Genomic DNA, 20,435 nt, shown 5'->3' on the forward strand with positions numbered 1-20,435 from the left:
AATATATCTATATCGGTCTGTGTGGAACCTAACTTTCTATCATTTACTTTCTTGAGGGGAGTACGTGTTCAGTAGCGGTAGTGCTAGGGGCAAAGGTATGAACAATTTAGTCACTTTTGTCACCTATTTCCAAATTGTTCTCTGGAAAGGTTGAGCCAGTTCATAGCTCCACCAGCAGTAGCTTAGCCTGACTATTCCCCCATGGGAATAAACCCTCTCTTTTTGGATTTGCCAATTTAATGGGTGAAAGGAAACCCCAGTTATCTTAATTTGCATTGCTTCTGTTTTTATGGATTTGGAGCATTTTTTTCATAGTGTTATTGATAGTAATTGTTCTTTGAAACATTTAATTTTTAGACAGCATTCAGATTAGCTATAGATACACATTTCTATTGGCACAGCCACAAACCCAAACTTCTTATTCTCTTCCATCCCAGGCCCATTACTTGGCCTCAACCTATCTTTCAGTCTTATCTCAGACTACTAATACTTTGTCTACTCCAGACAAACTGGACCACCCTCAGTACTGCTCTCCTCATGTCTGAACTCACGCCATCTTCCATGTTCTCATGTTAGGAATGGCTCCTGCCCCACTCTCTTTTTATGTTAATTTAATTAAATTCATATCAAGAAACACTTATTAACAGTCCACTAAGTACAAGATGAAGATGCATTATGGCTTTGTGGACAGAGAATCAGCCAAGGAGTAACAAAAGACCTGGATTCAAGTCTCCCATTTGCCACAAACTGGCTTTTTGATCCTGTCCAAATCAATTAATCTTTCAGTTTCCAAGGCAACCCTCTATGATTATATATTCCAGAGCAAATGCCAATATGCATTTAGCTGTGAATTTCTTAGACAAATGAAATCATAGATTCAAACTAATTATAATTAATAATAATAACATTCAACATATTATGTTAGTTAATGACAATACAAAAATGAAAAAAGAAGTTCCAGCCTGTCCCTTCTAGGAGCCTACAATTTAGTAGGAAAATGTGGAATACAACAAGTATAATCACATATTATGTTCTAATCCAGCATAACCTCTCTCCTGAGCTTCAGTCCCATATTACTTGTTGGACATTTCTAAATGGATTTTGCAAAGGAACATCACACTCAAACATGTCCAAAATAGAATTCATCATCTTCTTTGACCCCCACAAACCCTCCCTTCCATCTAATTTATTTATTTCTGTTAAAGGCACTACCATCCTTCCAGTTACCCAGATTTCCAGTCATGGTAATATGCTAGGCTTTTTGCTTTCACTTTCCACCTTATATAATGATAATAGCTAGCACTTAGGGCTTTAAAATTTGTAAAGTACTTTACATGTGTTAATTCATAAGATTCTTAAAACCACCCTGGGAGATGGGTGTTATTATTATCATCACCATCTTACAGATGAAGAAACAGTCACTGTGAGGTTAGTGACTTGCCCAAGGTCATCCAGCTAGGGAGTATCTGAGGCAAGATTTGAACTCAGGTCTTCCTGACTCTAAGTCTACTACTCTATCACTGTGTCACTTAGATGTCTCTATACCCAAACTGTTGCCATACCTTATCAATTTTGTCTCCATGATACCTCCCATATCCATCCCTTTCTCTCTATTCACACTAAAACCAACCTGGTTCAAGCTCGGGCTAGACGACTTTTTGTCTAGACTATTGTAATAATCTAATTTGTCTCCCTGTATTCAGTCTCTCCCGTTGCCAATCCCTCCTCCACGGAGCTACTAAATTGGGTTTCCTAACGTAGGAATGTGGCCATGTCATTATCTTCTTTAAGAAACTTCAGTGTCTTCCCATCATCTTCAGTATAAAATACAAATTTGCTTTTTGGCATTTAAATACCTTCACAATCTGGATCCAGTCTACTTTCCAATACTGATTGCATCAGTCCAATCCGACTTGATGTATCAGCCAAATCAGCTAACCTACTGTTCATGTGCACATGACATTCCACCTCCTAGCTCTGTGCTTTTCCATGTGGTATATATTAGAATGCATTCCCGCCATACTTTCACTTGATAGAAACCTTTATTTCCTTCATAGCTCAGCTCCTATGCCACCTACTTACCAGGCCAAACCAGATCCACCTAGTTATTTGTGCTCCCCTGTAATGGCAAGCAGCATGGGACTTTCTGCTGTTTTTTTTTCTTTTGGAGTGCTTCTTAGTCTTAAGATAATCAAGTGCCTTTGACTGAACCTTGTCTTTGTTTCAATCAAGAGTCTTTAACGACCTGCTTAAGTCACAAGAAAGCCTAAGTAACATGAGTTTGAGTCACATGGTTGTGATGCCCTCTGACCCTGAAGAAGCATAAGCATATATATATATATGCATGTATACACACACACACACACACACACATATACATATATATGCATATATATGTATATACATACTCTGAGGTTAGCACTTTACTTTGGGGGCTCACTCATTGGAAGTGTGTTCTTGTGATTTGGCCAGACCTGACTCTGGGTAGCTGTAAAGGAGCCCCCTGGCTTTGAAAACCCAGATGTTGGTGTTTCTCTCTCTCTCTCTCTCTCTCTCTCTCTCTCTCTCTCTCTCTCTCTCTCTGGTAACTATGTATGTATTGCTATGGACAGATGGTTAGAAGCCATGTCTGCTGATTTGTGTTATTTGCTCTGTACTTATAATTTCTGTTTGTGTTTTCTTTGAAGTTCAGGGAGCTGACCTTTCCCCCTGAACCAAGTGAATGATATATGTATGTTTAATTAAAGTGAGAATGTAAACCCCTTAAAGTTGCCTTCCTTAGAAAAGCAGATCAAAGAACCTGTGCTAGCAGCCCTCCTGTGTGCCGGTGTTGTTGGTCTTGTTGTTGGTCTTATACCTCCATAGCAGCTGCTAGCAGCATTGGTGTTACATCCCCTCCCCAAAAGAATTTGGTACCAATTTTGATTTTCCTTATCTGGGTACATTTTGTATACATCACTTTCTCCCTCAAGAGAAATAGGCTTAAGAAAAAGAATATTTTGTTTTTGTCTTATGTTCCCAGTACCAAGTACAACATAGGTGCTTAATATATGTTTGTTGGATGGACGAACGGATGAGGGGGTCAAAGAAAATCTCCAAGCAAAGAACTCTCCAAGAAAATTTCAGGAGGGAGAAGAAACACTATGTACTAGAAGGAGCATTAGAGTTGAAATCAAAGGTCTGTGTTTGAATCCAGGTTTTTCCTTTTACTACCAATTGGATGTTAGGCAAAGTCAGGCAAGTTCTCTGAATCTATTTTTTCCTTTACAGAGGAGCCTCTATATGAGGCAGCTGGACTAGTTGGCCCCTCTGATCCCTTCTTCCTTGAAAACTAATGAACATTTTCATCTGGGGGCAATAGGGAAGGCTTCCTTATAGAGGTGACACCCATGCTGAACCATAAAGATAAGAATTTCATTTAATAGAGGAAAGGAAGGAGTGGATTCTAGGATGGCTTGTGAAAATTTGGAAGCATATTGAACTTGGGGAATAGCTAATATGATCAGGTGAATGGGAACACTATGAAATAAGGTAGGCTGTTGCCAGACTGTAGAGGATCTTAGAGGTTAGGTTAAGGAACTTATGTTTTATCTTCTAATAGGGAGCCATGGAAGATATTGGGCAGGAGAGTGACATGGTCAGACCCTCTCATTTGGATGATCATGTTGGCAGAGATGTGAAGGATGTACTGAAGAGGGGAGACACTTGAAGAAAGGAAGCCAGAAGACTAGGTAAGATGCTGTTATCATAATCTAAATGAAAGGTGATGAGGGTCTGCATTAGAGTTAGTACAGAAGGAGGAGAATGAGAAAATGACAATGTTATTGTGGAGATAAAATCAACAGGAAGTAGAAAATGATTACATGTGAGGGGCAAAAGGTGGTGGCTGAGGGAAGAGTCAGAGTCCTCCAAGGTATGAAGAGCAAATGGCCACATGAGGCAAGTCAATTAACCCATCAGCTTCCTTTTATGTAGAATTAGGATAATTTCTGTAACATTTACCTCCCAGAGATGTCATTAGGAGAAAGTGAGGTTATGCATATCAAACATTCTGAAGACTTCCTAGCACCATGTAAATGTCAGTTCTTACTGCCATGAACAGAAATAGGGGAGCTGGGAGAAGGGTCAGGAGAAGATGATGACTCCAGTTCTGGACACACCAAGTTTGAGATACTGGTAGAATGTGCCTGAGTTGTCCAACAGCCCAGCCGTATGGGACTGGAGGATCTCAGGGAAGAGACTAGAACAGGAAATAGAGTTCTGGCCATCATCTACGTAGAAAAGAGATGGCTGAATTCACAGGAGCAAATAATATCACCAAGTGAGAGGGAAAACCAAATGGGCTGAGAACAGGATTTTGTTTACTGAATTGGATTGAACTGAACTGACACCTTCTTTTAGGGCATGGAAGGCAAACATTGATTTAGCAAAGAATATTCAGACAGACAGAAGGTGAAGCAGTGGGAAGTGGTTCCATGGAAAGTAGGGGAGGAAGGGGATTCAAGAAGAGGGTGCCCAGAGGGCTAAATGTTGCAGAAAACTTACAAATGAATAAAACAAAGAAAAAGTTGGTCACCAAGTGGTACAATCTAAGTGCTTACCCCTAAAGGAAGACTTTCCTGACTCACCCTGCTCCTACTTGATCTTCAGGTTTCTGATACTGTGTCTCCTTATAGCACTCCTGAAATGCCCAAAATATGCCAGGCCTGCCTCTGGGGTTACAAAGTCATACAAATAAAACAGTCTCTGTTTGCAAAGAGTTTACATTCTAATAAGAATGCTGACTTGCCTTATTTTTTTAATAATTACATTCTCTCCTATATAGGTAATTATATAGATCTTTGTGTTTGGCAGTAGTTTTCTTGGTATCTGAAATATCTATCACAGCACCTGCTTAACAAATATTTTTGAATTAGAGTAGAATGTATTTAAAAAACAAACTAAAATGACTATTGAATCGATTACTTACCTTAAGTGCATCTTGTGTGTCATCTAGACAGTAGACACGCATGCTGTATTCCAAAGATGAGCAAGACAGTGGCCCAAAGATGGCAAGTTTTAGGCGCTTTGCTGCCGCTTTGGTGGTGGACTGCCCGACCAAGGCGTATGTGCTCAGTGTCTCTGTGAGGATGTGGCAAGCTTCTAGGTCCAGCTGAATGTAGCATGGGGTGGTGAAATTTTCCTCTCCAACCACTACCACATCCTGAGGGAGAATGAGAAAGCAGGAATAGCTGAGGAAAATACTGCAAACTTATGGCGTAGTAATGAGCAGAGCAGTTAGGAAGTCCATATTCTAGTTTTCCTAATGTGTATGCGTGCATGTATGTATGCATGCATGCATATATGTATGTATGTGTATATATATGTACATATATGCACACATACAATAATACATGTATGTATATATTTACATATATAAAATTAACAAAAATTCTGATAAAATAGTTTATTATTAATTATTAAATTTATTATTAATTATTAAAAAGTTAATTATTTCTATCATGATTGATTTTTGAGCCAGTCTTCCAGATCCTGAGTCATTTTTAAATTTTCTTATTTCTTCATGAGAAATTCTATTAGAATATGGCATTGTTATGAGTTTGAGTATATTTTTGCAAGAGCTATAATTTTGAAAAATAGCAGATATTGTCAAATACTTCCTTTTCTCCAACTTTTAACACACATACACTCTCTCTCTCTCTCTCTCTCTCTCTCACACACACACACACACACACAGAGAGCATCCAAAACTCCATATTGTCCTTCCCAAATAATTCTGCCAACAGGACTGTAGGGGAAATGGTATATGTCAAAACTGCATGCTTTTAAACCACCTTCCATATGCTCAGAGGGATAAAGGCTCTCAATTAATTCCCCATCTGACACTTCAGACTCTGCATGTGGTACAAGGTCTTTCAAATTACCTGGAGAAAAATGGAAATAAATGGGGGAGACGTATTGTAAAAGCAGCTGGGAGCAGGACCAGGCTCTGCAAATTCAGTTTTAATCTCAGCTGCCTTAAGCTGCATAGCAGATGATCTGTATGAAGCTTGGAGGCTAAGAACTGGGATCCATTAGGCTTTTTTTATTTTTTATTAGTAAACAGGTTCAGGCTCCATGACTGGAGAGAGGCACAGAAGAAACAGCCACCTCAGGTGGCTATCTGCTGGTTGGGCCATGAACATTTGTGTGGCTTTTGGCAAGGGTTATCTGCTGATGGCAATAGAACCATCTGTTGGGGAGCTGTTCCAAAAAAGAAGTGAGTTTGTTCATTTATTTATTTCTTCATTTAGATATTTATAATTTATATCACACACATTTCCCAAAAGGATTTGAAAGTTCTTAGTAGGTATCACAGAGCTTGGTATATTATGAAGGTAACGAAAAGAACAATTATGATTATTAGTTGTTTTTGTTGTTCCGCTCTCCCACCCCACAACAGTTATACGACCCTTGAGTTTTATTCTACAACACATTTTATAACACATCCTTATTTTATAGATTTATTCTATAGTACAGCTAAACCGGATTACAAGCTTTTCCTTGTTTTCCACCTCTGGCTTATGTGAGCCAGCCCACAATGTGGTATATAATGTACACTTATTTCCTTCTCCCACTGTCTTTTTCATTCAGGCTACACTCACTCTTTCTCTCTGTATGACTCATTTCCTTTCAACATCCCTCTACCAGTCATGTTGGGGGTTCTCCCAGATGGAACGTGGCTTTAGAATCAATACTCTCAGGGTCTTAAGGGGTAATTCTTGTGTGGGGATAATCACTCCTACTAACACTGTAACCCATCAGTTCCTACTGATATATTTTTACATTAACAAATCGGCCACCAGTACAAATTAGCATGAACCAAAACATTTACTGAAAATGGAAAGCAAATATATACTATTTACATAACATTTCATCTATAAACCTGCACCCACTCTCCCACTAATGCACATGGTGTCCAAGGGGATTATAGGAAAACAAGCTAGTAACCCCAGGGTAGTAAACCACAGATGTAATGAATGCATTTATCAAGAGCAACTCACAACTCTGAAACTATAGCATTTGTTATCCTTCTTCTGTTTGAGAAACTGTTAGCAAAAGTTCCTTGGTAAGCATAGCTTCCATGTGAACAAATGGCTCCATTACTAAGCTGAGCTGATCCACCCTGTATTAAACTAATACCACACTGGACAGAGCATCTCACTGGATAAGCCAATGTGCTGAACTGCTTAGATGCTTCTCTTCTATGCTGTTCCATTGCTTATCTAGACTTCCTCCTCAGCAGCAACTGTAGTATCCATCACTTCTGGCTTTAGGCTTAGTGATGCCCTCAGCTGAAATAATGTTATGCTCTTACAGAAAAAGAGAACAACCTTTCTCTTAATATGGAATTTTTAAAAAAATACTCTCCTTTTTTAAGCAAGATTTTTCTTCTTTTCTACCTCTCAGCAAAATTGGAACACTGCAGAGAAATGTTTTTTATCTTCTCTCCTACCTTCTTTTCTATTCTTCTCAGCAACAAGTGGCACCAGAAAGCAAAATATACTCTCTCCAATCTTTATTATAAAATGAGCAACTGCCCTATTGTATGCAAATGAGCCACTGCTGTCTTAGAACACTCAATACCTACTGTCTTCATAATATTCAGCAACCAATGACATTTCCTAGAGCTATGAAGTAGGCTTGTGTCCCAGACAAGTGACATTTCAAGTATCTTACACACTTACACTTGGATTGTACTGCTGAATTTTACTCCTTCCTCATCTCTGCCATTGAGACTCCTGTATCCTTTCAAGGCTCAGATCAGTTACCATCTCCTCCATGAAGTATTTCCTGATTCTTCTATTCTCATCTTCCTACACACAATGCTCTGTCACTCCTTAAATTATCTTGCAATTATATATGCTGTATTCCCTTAGTAGAATGCAATGTCCTTGAAGTTAGAGAGCATTTTAATCATCCTTGCATCCCCAGAATCTAGCACAGTAGCTTGGACAGAGTGGACATTAAATAATTATTGATCACCATTAAAAATAGCAGCCAGGCCTGGTTCATATAGAAAGGTACATATTTAGTCAACACAAAAATATTAGGAAGCAGGAGCAAAGGTAAGAATGACTGCTGACCACATTCTTTAAATAATTACTGCATTTGAAGACTTCAAGGAAGGAAAGATGATGAGAAAGAATGAAATTTCTATTCTTCCTGTCTCTTCCTAGCCAAAAGTATGTTTAGGAAGGAAAGACGGAATTTCAAGAACTTAATTAGAGGAGCCACACCTCAGGATGCTACTAGAGAGAATGTGTATCTACATAAAGTCTAGAGATCACCTAGGCAGGAAGCAAACTGTAAACACTTCAGCCTCTTTTTCTGTAGCTTCTCATTTCAACTCTCTTGCTCTTATTCCTCCTGGTCAGCTTAGGAAGAGGGGACAGAAGCAGGAAGTTCACCTGCATTCCTTGGCCTGTATTCTTAGTCACCCTAGAATGTGGGAGCATTCAAAAGCTGTACTGCCTCGACCTGAGGGTCAGTTAAACCAAGTCATAGGATCACAAAACCAGAGGTAGAAAAGACTCAGAAGCCATCTAGTCCAGGGCTGGGCAACCCGTAGCCTCGAGGTCACATGTAGCTCTCTAGGTCCTCAAGTGCTGTATTTGACTGAAGGGCCACATTTGAGGACCTGGAGGGCCGCATGTGGCCTCAAGGCTGCAGGTTCCCCACTCCTGATCTAGTCCAATGCAACTTTTTGCTTTTTTTTTGACCAGCACATTTCATCTCTCATCTCTATCTATGTGGCTTTACACCGCCTGTCCTTTGGACCTGGAATTCAATCCCTCTTCACCTCCAACTCATAGAATCCATTGTTTCCTTCCAAACCCAGCTCAAGCTCCACCTTCTACATGTGATCTTTCCTGTTTCCTCTTAGCTGCTAGGGTCCTTCCCCCTCTCCCAAACAAATTACCTCAGATTTATTTTGTCACTAGCTATATGTACGTGTGTGTGTATATACTTATGTGTATATATATATATATGTATACATATATGTATGTGTACACACACACACACACACATACACACACACACACATGCTCCCTCTTCTTTCAGAATGTTCTTTGAGGACAAGAAACTGCTTGCCTTTGTGTCCCCAGTGTCTAGCCCAGTGCTTAGCACATAGTAATAGGCACTTAATAAATGTTTGTTAAATGATCGATTGATGACAGCCATAAAAGCTAAAGTGACCTTAAGCCTCATAACCAAAAGTATAGCATTCAGAGCAAGGGATCCTATAGTTCTACTGTCCTCAGCCTTCAGAATATCATACCCATTTCTAGAGTACTATGGCTGCTTCTAAGCGCCATTCTTTTTAGGAAGAACTCTGACACTATTTCCATGGGAAGGCAGCCTCTAGTGAGGGGACTCAAGACCATGCCATCGGGCCATTGGTTTGAAGAAGTACAGATGGCAGGATAGAGGGGGGAAATGTGAGAGGAGAGTGGGATTGTTGCCTTCAGATATTTGAAGGACTGGCACGTTAGTCTGTTTTGTGTATACTGATGGGATTGCGGAAGGCAGGAAGGAGACTAACATACAACAGAGCTGGAAAGGTAGGTTGGGGCCAGGTATTTAAAGGCTTTAAAAGCCAAACAGAAGAGTTTATGTTTGATCTGAGGTGCAAGAGGGAACAATTGGATTTTATGGAGGAGGGGAATGACATGGGCAGATGTGTGCTTTAGAAAAATCACTTTAGCAGCTGTGTGAAGGATGGATTAGAGTTGACTGAGACTTAAGGCAGGGAAGCAAATTATGAGGTTATTGCAATAGACCAGGAGAGAGGTTATTAGGGCCTGGACTAGGGCAGTGGCCATGGGAGCAAAGAGAAGGGGATGCATGCAAGATATATTTTCATAGCAGAAATTATCGAATTTGGCAACCGATTGTATTTTTAAAGTCAGGGAGAGTGAAGAGTCAAGGATAAGATCGAAGTTGTGATACTGGATGTCTGGAATGGTAGTAGCATACTCTATAGAAAAAGGGAAATTCAGAATAGGCTCGAAATTTGGGTAAAAGATGAGAACTCCTGTGGTCGTGCTGAGTTTGAGATGCCAATGGGACTTCTAGTTCGTAATGTCCAATTGTAACTGGACATAATTGGAGCCCAACAGAGAAACTAGGGCTGAATATATAGAACTAGTAGTCATTTGCATAAAGATGACAATTAATTTAAGAGGACCTGATAAAATCACACATGATGGCGGACTTCGATTATCCAGAAATCTGCTAGAGCACTTTCTCACTGCAAATAGCAGAGCACCTAATCATTTCTTGACTAATTTCAATGATAATTTCAAACTTCAAAGAACCAACAAGGGGAAATTCTGTTCTCTATTTGATTCTTAATAATAGAGAGAAATATGATGGGAATCTTTAAGGGAAACCTACCACTTCTTCCTAGAGTTTGTGAGAGAGAAGGAAAGTGCGATGTGTGGCCTAGATTTTGAGAGAGCAGATTTCTAAGGATTCCAAGGATGGATAGATAGGTTTCCATGGACTGAAACTCTACAGGGAAGTCAGGCCAGGAGGGATGGGGAAGTCTCAAGAATGAAATTCTGAAGATAAAGAGGGAAATAATTCTGATGGGGAGGAAAAAGAGGATTTGTTTTAAGAGTCCATTGTGGGTGCAAAAGGAACTCATGAATCAACATATATGTGTGTGTGTATACACACACACACACACACACACACATATACATATATATATGTGTGTGTGTATGTGTGTCTATGTATGTGTCTGTGTATACAAACATACATATGCATACACATGCACACACATATGTATACACACATACACACATGTATATTTGCAAAAGAAATGGGGAATGTGATTACTGAGACACCATTAGCAATATTTAAAAGCTAAAGGACAACGGAAGAGATATTGGTAGAGATCGGATATTTTTCTGTTTTTTTTTTTTTTTAGGAAACAGGAAAAAAAGTTCACAAACAGTAGGTCAGGGTGCTTGACTTCAATTCTGTGGGAAGTTCTAGAAGAAGTTGTTAAAGAGTTAGTGAATACCTAGAAAATAAAAAAAAACAGGTCAGGACTGACTAGTCCTGTAGATTATCTAGGTCTTTGTAAAATATTTGATAACATCTCACACCATTGTTGCAGAAATTCAGACTGAACAATAATAGAGGTAGATGCATTTGGAACTGGTTGAATCTGAGGACTCAAAGGATAGTTGTTAAGGGTTCGAGGTCAACCTGAAAGGAGGCTGCTGTGAAGTGTCCTGGACAGCTGGGACATATGTTCATATCATATTTGCTTGGCTTGTGCTGTTTTTGTTTTTGTTGTCATTCTGTTTGTTTCTGTTCCTTTTTTAGTTTTTAGTAATGACTTGGATTAAGGCAGGGGCAGATTGTATATTCTGATGGCACAAAGCTGAAAAGGATAGTCAGGGTCCAAAAGATTTTATCAAGTTAGACCACTAGACTGAATCTAATAAGATCAAATTCAATAGAGATAAATGTTAAGTCTTGCTCTGGGGTATCAAAAATCAATTTCAGAAGTACTGGAGGGGAAGGCAGCAATTTGTCTGAAAAAGATCTGGGGGTTCTAGCTGACAGTAAATTCAAGCTAATTCAGCAGTGTGATGTAAATCGAAAACAATAACAAAACCAATGAAGCCAAGCTGTGTTCTTGTGCTGTGGGCTTAGAAAGGCCATGCTTCTAAGAACTAGGAGGGGATTTGCCTGCATTACTTAGTAGACGCCCAGTGTCTAACTCCAATGGAACCCTATATAAGGATGCCCAGGGGCCACATACTGACTTTGAAAATCTTTCTATTTCTTTTGTTAAATATTTCCCAATCACATTTTGATCTGGTTCAGGTTGTGTTGTCTTGGTGTGTTTGATGCCTCTGACTTAGTGAAGAGAGAGCCAGATTTGAAACCCAAAAGACCTGGATTCAAGTCAGGCTTCTGACACACACTGGCTGTATGACTGTTGACAAATAGTGCTCCAGCCAACTGTTTAGGAATATAAATTTCATAAGGTGCTGCCCTATATTGGCAGAGGGAACTTCTTCAACTACACTAGTGAAATCCAGTCCTTATCCTCTGTTATTAAAACAACTCTTAAAGTGTAAAATTTTCCATTATTAATCTAAATGACATTTCTGATGTAAATCAAGGGAGATATTTGAAAAGCACGTAGCACAGAACCTGGAATACAGCAAGTATTTACTTGTAAGCTTATTCTCTTCCTTTTCTTCTCCTTTCTTCCCTAAATATTTAGAACAAAGCTCAAAACTTACTGTGCTAAAAATCACTCACGAAAATTTAGATATTAGGGATTCTCTGTCACTCTGAGTGATAAGAGAGGAAATTTCTGTTTTCAGTTTTCCTTTCTCAGGATGACAACACAAGCTTTCCCTCTATATTGAAAATGGATTTTAGGATTGATACTTTCAAAGGGCTCGGTGGTTTTCGTATTATTTTCCTCCTTGTAATTTCTTTCTTCTATTCATATATAAATGCATCATAAGTAATGTAAGGGTAACTTTGTACCATGTGCCATTCAGGCAAAACAGAATGAGTCTTAGATCCCCATAATCTCCTGGCCTGTGACTTAGCTAATGTTTGACCTCAAAGAGAGTTGTATTATCCTCATCAAGTAGAAAGAGAAAATGACAGCTATGTCAGACCCCTTGCCAAAAGTATCACTCACTATTCCTCCTATTGAAAAATGTTAAGAAGGCAACTTACCACCCAGGCCTCCAGGACTAATGTCAAAAAAGATGGACAGGATAAGCCAATGATGCAATACCCTGTCCATTCAGACTGGAGTAAGACATGAGTAACATGTCATTTCAGAACAAAAAATTTCCTTTCAAGTAAATCTTCCCTTTTTTGGCCTTAAGAATGAAATAAAAGGGGTCAGGTAGGTGGTGCAGTGAGTAGAGCACCGGCCCTGGCGTCAGGAGTACCTGAGTTCAAATCTGGCCTCAGACATTTGACACACTAGCTGTGCGACCTTGGGCAAGTCACTTAACCCCAATTGCCCTGCCTTCCCCCCTGCAAAAAAATAAGGGAACAAAATAAAAGGTTCCCCCAGGTACTCCCTGGGAACTTTGTTCTCCCCATGTTCCATGGAGAAGCTCTCTGGGGTCAGTCAGAACTCACCTCCCATTGCCCCTGTGGAGTCTGAGTCTTCAGCTGGATCTTCCAGTCCTCCGTTTCAGGCTCTGCACAGTGATGCATGCTAAGAATAACTGGTCGAGTCAACAAGGCGCCAGGAGGCCCACAACTCACCACTGGGGTCAAAAGAGTCTGACTGTCTTCTACTGGGGGCCTGGCAGGACAGAAGAAACATGCATAAAGGGAAGGAAATGCGAAAAGAAGAGGGCTCTTCTCATTACTCTTGCATTTGCAATAATACAATTCAAGCTTTTCCTTTTTTTGTCTTTTGATAGAAATTTCCCCCTGCCCCGCCCTTTACATCAGTTCGAGGCAACAGGGGGGAAGATAATTCACTAGCATTTATTAGGCATCTACTATGTGCCAGGTATTGTGCTAAGCCCAAAGAGAAAAGTGAAAACAAAAAGAAAAACAAAACGAAACAAACAACAACAAAACTTTACCAGTACCTGCTCTCAAGGAATTCACAGTCTAATGAGAGAAAGTGGAAATAGTACTAGTCTGAGACATTGGAGAGGCAGGGCCAAGGTCCACCTCTTGTCACTAAGGGACATTGGACTAGGAATCACTTATCCTCTTGGGGCACAGACATCCTTATCTTTTAAGTGAGGGGGTTGGAATGGTTAACCTTTAGGGTCCCTTCCAGTCCTGATGATCTGTGATTAATGGTAGCGATAATAGTTAGCATTTATGTAGTGTCTCCTATGTGCCAAGCCCTGTGCTTTTACAATTTTTTTTACAAATATTATTACATTAATTATTGTATTACATTACATTAATGTAAAATTAATATTTTACAAATATTATCTCATTTGATTTTTAAAACAATGCTGTGAGGTAGATAATATTATTACCCCTTTCTAACAGTTAAAGAAACTGAGGCAGACAGAGATTAAGTGACTTCCCCAGGGTCATACATCTAGTAAGTGTCTGAAGCCAAATATGAACTCAGGTCTTTCTGCCTCTAGGCCAGGAGCTCTGAACCATTGTACCACCTATTTACCTATATGATGAGGTTGAAAGTCTCCATGGAAAGATATATTTTTGGCAAAGTGCTGGTTCCTTATTGGAAGTGTGTGTGTCTCAGGCCCTTTTTAATCCCCTAGGACAAAGTAAAGCTCTAGAGGCAGAGACTCAAGCTTTCTATTAGGCAAGATGGGATGTGAAGCAACATTGAACAGACTGCAGTTTGAACTTGACCTTGCTGATTATAGCCCTGCCCTTGTCCTTGGTATCTTATATGTACATATTCATGAGCTGACTTCATATGCTTCCAAAATATAGGCCATAATGACAACCTCATATGATTCTCATTCCAAAATTCTTCCCAGCTCCTAAGCAGTTTTCCCAGGATAAGCCACACTTGTATGAAAGCACATTAACTGTTTCTGATCTCCCCATGCCTGGATTGCTGTGGATACTTTACAGGGATTCTGCCTGTCCATATTTCATGTTCAGTCAACAACTTTCCTGGGCACTGAGGGGTTATACAAGTTTCCTAGGGTCACAGACTGAAACTCAACCTAGTTTTTTTTTTTTCCTGACCCAGAGGTTACCTCTCTATCCACTATGCCATGCTAAAATGAGGGAATAGAAGGCCAGAGAGGATAAGTGATCTGTCTAAGGTCATAAATTTAATTAGTAGGAGATTGATTGGGTTAGGGCTTAGATCTTGGTATAGGCAGCTTGCAGTGAGAACTTCATCTCCCAATGTAGCCTGACACCTTCTCTGCATGTTATATTCTTAGAGAGATGCCTGGGGCCCTGAAAGGTTAAGATCAGGTCACATAAGAGTTTGTGTGAGATGAGGCCTTGAGGCCCAAGTCTCCCTGGCTCCAAAAGCTTCTCTCTTATGATAAAGTGTCCAGAACCGAACCTTGTACTGTACATGTGGTCTGATTGATGAAGCTTGAGATTCTATCAGTTTTTTATTTTATTTTTTTAGTGTTTAATAAATTCTGATCAATCAATCTAGGAAACAGAAGCCCACAGAAGGGAGGTGACCTGCCCAAGGTCACACAGGCACATCTTGGGTCTTCCCCACTACATCTGTGGTGTCTAGCACTAACCTCTCCATTTCACTGACAATAATAACAATTATAATCATTACTACTTATACTTGTATGACAAAAGTTTGCAAAGTATTTTATGTACTTTATTCAATCTCAGATGAGGGAAACTGAGGCCTACTGAGATTAAGCCCAAGGTCATACAGCTAGTAGGTATCAAGAGTGGGAATAGGAGATTCTATCATCTTTTTAAAAGCCAAGTTATAGTCTTATCTCTTACATTGTGCCCATGGGAATTGTTATCATCATACGCCCCTTTTGCTGATTTTGGGGTTTTCCCACCTCAGGCTGTGAGTGAAAGCAAGAAAAAAGAGTGTTATCTTTAGGGCACAGTAACTCTGAGGTGTAGCCCTATTACAGTATAAACCCTCTGATAGAATTATGGGGCAAATAAAATGCTTCTAATGTGACCTGTTGCTTTTAGATGCATTTGCTAAGTATAGAATTGTCCTCAATTCAAATTTTTTAAATATACAAAAGGCCAAGGGCAAAATTTCAATCCTATTTTTTCCTTCTCCAAGAAACAAGGCATAAAAGCATGATTTAGTGCTATTCATCCTGAGAATTATATTCACAAGAGGAAGAAAGAGCTGGGAAAATGTGAATGCTAGCTTTACAAAGCAAACACCAGGGAATCTTTGCCACCATTCTGTTTCAAATGACAAAGCTCATTTTGGCTCATCTACCATTTAGTAATGTGTCTTATAGAACATTTTGTAATGATAAGGGTCATCTTGACAATATTCATTCTGCCACATTTAATTAAGCTCTCTCCTCTCTTCTGAGAATGCAGCAGCTAATTAGTGACAGGAGGGGGAATAGAACCCAGGTCTTTTGATTCACAAACCAGGTTTCTCTCCAATATATTGCTTTGTTGTCATGTACCAAAGTCATTTTTGTGCTCATGTCCTCTTTTGTGGTCTATCAGTGATGAACAGAAATTAGTTATCTTATAAGAGAATCACTACAAAGATGGGATTAGGTTTATTCAACTTCCTATAGGGAAAATTTATATTTTGGGGAAGCTGAATTGCTATCCTTCCTCTTCTAGAGTGTCGGATGGGCAGCTAGCTGGCACAGTGGATAAAGCATCAGACCTGGAGTTAGGAAGAATCATCTCCCTGAGTTCAAATCTGGCCTCAGATACTTACTAGCTGGGTGACCTTGGGCAAGTCACTTAACCCTGTTTAGCTCAGTTTCCTCATCTGTAATATAGCTGGAGAAGAAAATGGCAAACCACTCTAGTATTTTTGCTAAGAAAACCCCAAATGATGTCATGAAGAATCAGACACAGCTGAAACAAGTGAACAACAAAAGTGTGTCAGATGAGTGACAGAAAGATAATACTGATCTGAGACATTCATCACACATTCTTCATTTTCTGTAAATGAGAGCCATTCCCCTTTGTCTCCTCCATGGACATGTACCTTGGACAGTACAGACACCTACGAGGCAGCTGGATGGTAAGACAATCCAGCACTGGGGATGTCCTTCCCCTTATCTCTCCCTTTTCTTTCTCCTAACTTCAAGCCACAAAGCACTCATCTGGCAGTGACGTGGAAAGGGTAGTGAGGCTGCTCAAACCACTAGGAAGACCTGGATGACGTTAACTCTAGTTCTTTGGATTAGGAGGATCTAGAACTTATCATTTGCCTTCTGGAACTTGTGACCGTGAATGGCGGACTGGGTGTGGAATCAAGGCAAGTTACCAACGTACATTTATTACTTACTATGTGCCAGCCAGGCACTATGCTAAATGACAAGGATAAAAGAAAGGCAAAAACCAGTCCCTCCTCTCTGGTAACTTCTAGTCTGATGGACCCTGGTTCAAACTCTTTCTCAAGCCAACTGTTCTTGAGCAATTGTCTAAGCTCTTAGAGCTTTGGTTTCCCCATGTATGAAATGGATTTCATCATAACAAAACATATCATCTATCTCACAGGGCTGTTGTTAGATAAGTGATATAGACATACAAATTATTATTAATATAGAGTATTCAAAAATTCCCTATTTTCCAATCGAAAGGTAAATATGCTGAAAACAATTCCTCTTTTCTCTTATCCTTGTCCCTATCTGAACAAGTACCAAGGAAAGAGGCCATAAAGTGCTCTCCATGTGGGTCTACATCTTTCAGCTTCCACAAAGGAAATATAGTTACCTTTCTATGGTTTGTTCTTTTGTCTACTGAGACATGTAGCACAGGGGTCCAATGAAGTCCTCTCAGTACTAAATGCTTCTCAGGATCAAAACCTGTCTCTAGAAATAAAGGTAACTGTTTCTCTTTGGGCCAATTTTCCATGGCTTAGCTGAGAGCTTGAGGAATAGATGGACCTTGAGTCTAACCCTGATACCAGACAAGAGAGAAAAAGGAATCTTGGACTTGGTGATTCCTTTCTTCTCCTGCCATAAGATCTGTGAGCTCTAGTAGACACTGCCCCTTGTTTTACACTGAAGATGAAAAAAAAGAACATTTCATGTGAGTAAACAGAAGCCTTTTAGTGCATTTTATGTTGTTCAAATTTACGGCAGAAATAATGTTTCAGAAAAAAGCTATTATTTCCTTAGGCAAGCTACTGTTTGTGTATGAGAAAAAAAACACCACCTGGGGATAAAATGCTCTGTGTCATACAAACTAGAAATACTGCTATCTATATTTGAAAGGACAAAAAAAATGAGAGAGAGGTTTTCTGCAACCACGGAACAAAACTAAAAATGAAGGCTTTGTTGAGGAGGAGAAAGGGAAAGAAAACTTATGGTACATGGTCATTACCTGCTTATATGTCTGTCAATCAAGCTGCAGATAACACTGTTCAATGTGGCAAAACAAATTGCCTTTTTCTTTGAGAAGACTAATGATAATTACATACCAGGTCTCAGAAAGTCTGCAGCATCTTTAGTCTGGAGATCTCAAAGTGCTTTACAATCATTAATCGATCAGATCACACTGAACCCTTCTGAAGCTGGCACTCTTTGACCCATTTCTTTTGGGAGCAAAATAGGACAGAGACTAGCCAAAGTGATTTGTTACAGGAAACCGCAACAAGTCCTCTGAAACCTTTATATTTCAGAGACTTCCCCATCCCATTCACCACAAAGGCTTCACCAAACCTCTTCATCTCTTTTCAAACCTCTCAAGGCCTGTCTCAAGATCTCCTCTCCTGAGAACGTTGCCTGAAATCTCATTGAAAAATTGAGGGCATTTACAGAGAGCTCTCTCTTCTCCCTCATTCCTCATTTCACATCACCAAGGTGCCTTCTGCCATGATCTCTTGCCTCACTCTTGTTTCAAGTGAAGCGGTGGCCTTTCTTCCTACCAAGGTAAACCTCTTGACAAGCGCAAGTGATGCCATTCCCAGTCTGTCCTCTCCAGCAGATTGCCCTGCTCTATCATTCTTAGTCTCACTAATCTTCAGTCACTCCCTGTGTACTGGCTGCTTCTGCACTGCCTACAAACACACTCATGACTTGATCTGTCCGTCCCTGCTAGCTATCATCACACTTCGCTCCTCCATTTTGTGTTGAAACCCTCAAGAAGACTATTTACAAGAGATGCCCCAAATCCTCTCCTATCCCTTTCTTCTTAACCCTTTAGTTTGGCTTTGGACTTCATCATTCAATCAAAACTTCCTTCTCCAAAGATACTACTGCTCTCTTAATTGCCAAATCTAATGGCCTTCCTTTTCTCAACCCTTTCCCTTCTTGATCTCTCTTTGACATGCCAGACTAGTTTATTTTCCTTTATATGCTCTTCTGTCTAGGTTTTTGGGATGCTGCTCTTTTCTGGTTCTTCTCTTACCTGTCTCACCTCTCCTTCTCTGTCTCTTTTGCTATATCTTCATGACCCTCATCCAAATCATGCCCATCATTGATAGGTGTTCTCAAAGTTTTGGTGCTAAGCCCCCTTCTCTTCTCCCTCTTTATTTCAATTGCTTTCATTAATTTCCATAATTTCAATGATCATTCCTATGCTGATGACTCTCAGAGCTATTTGACCAGCATTAATCTCCCTCTTGACATCCAGTCTAACATCTCCAACTGCCTTTCAGACATTTCCAACTGGATGTCCTGCAGGCATCTTAAACTTAGCATATCCAAAATTCAGCTCATTACTCACCCCCAACATTTCCTATTGCTGTCAAGGGCAACACCATTCTCCCAGTCCCTCAGGCTTACAACCTGGGAGTCATCCTAGATATCTCACTCTCACTCAATGCCAATATCTTGTAGTTCCTACCCTCATAACACCTCTCTTATACATTCCCTTCTCTGCTCTGAGCCAGCTGCCACTCTGATACAATTATCACCTCATTCCTGGACTATTGCAATAACCTGCTTGTTGATCTCCCTGCCTCAAGTCTCTCTCCACTCCATTCCATCTTCTGCTCAGTTGTCAAAGTCTTCCTATAAATGTAGGTCTGATCACACACACATACACACACACATACTACACATTCAAATTACAAATACACACACTCTCCCAACTAAACATCAGTTATTTCCAGGATCAAATCTAAAATCCTCTGGCTTTTGGAGCGCTTTATAACCTGACCCTTTGCTACCTTTCTTGTCTTTGCACATTTTATTCTTTCCCACATACTCTGTAATCTAGTGACATTGGCCTTTTTGCTGTTTCTCCCATATGACACTCCATCTCCCAAATGATTGTTTTCAATAGCTGTACCCCATGCCTGGAATGCCCTCCCTATTTATCTCTGCCTCCTTCCTTCCCTGGCTTCCGTCAAGTGTTATCTTAAGCTCTGCCTTCTGCAAGAAGCCTTTCCCAGTCCCTCTAAGCCTGTTCCCAAATTAGCCTGTATATATCTTATTTATAAATAGTTTTTTGCATATTGTCTCCCTTATTAGACTTTAAGCTCTTTGAAGGTGAGAACTGTGTTTTGCCTTTCCTTGTATGCCCAGAATTTAGTGCAATGCCTTACCAGTGAAGGTGACCCTCCTTTTAGGTGAAATAGGTGGGCATCTTCCAAGCAGCATCATATCAGAGAGGAAATATGGTGTTATGCAAAAAATACTGGAGTTTTACTTGGAAGAAGTGAGTCTGAATCCCAGCTCTGATACTAGTCATGTGATCTTGGGTAATTCACTTACGTTTATATAGCCTCAGTTTCCTGATCTTTAAAATGAGTGAGTGAGTGAATGAATGAGTAAAAA

General features: G+C 39.9%; 1 protein-coding gene across 1 annotated transcript in view; it reads right to left on the bottom strand.

The window, feature by feature from the left end:
* UNC5C (unc-5 netrin receptor C) overlaps positions 1 to 20,435 on the bottom strand; it is a 438,193-nt gene that overhangs the window by 32,738 nt on the left and 385,020 nt on the right. The window contains exons 11-12 of the mRNA XM_036765340.1: positions 13,183 to 13,351; positions 4,970 to 5,203 (exon numbers count right to left, since the gene is read on the bottom strand). Of these exons, the coding sequence (XP_036621235.1) occupies positions 4,970 to 5,203; positions 13,183 to 13,351 (403 nt within the window). The remainder of the gene's footprint in view (positions 1 to 4,969; positions 5,204 to 13,182; positions 13,352 to 20,435) is intronic.

The sequence above is a fragment of the Trichosurus vulpecula genome, chromosome 6, assembly GCF_011100635.1.
Source record: "Trichosurus vulpecula isolate mTriVul1 chromosome 6, mTriVul1.pri, whole genome shotgun sequence".
NCBI lineage: Eukaryota > Metazoa > Chordata > Mammalia > Diprotodontia > Phalangeridae > Trichosurus > Trichosurus vulpecula.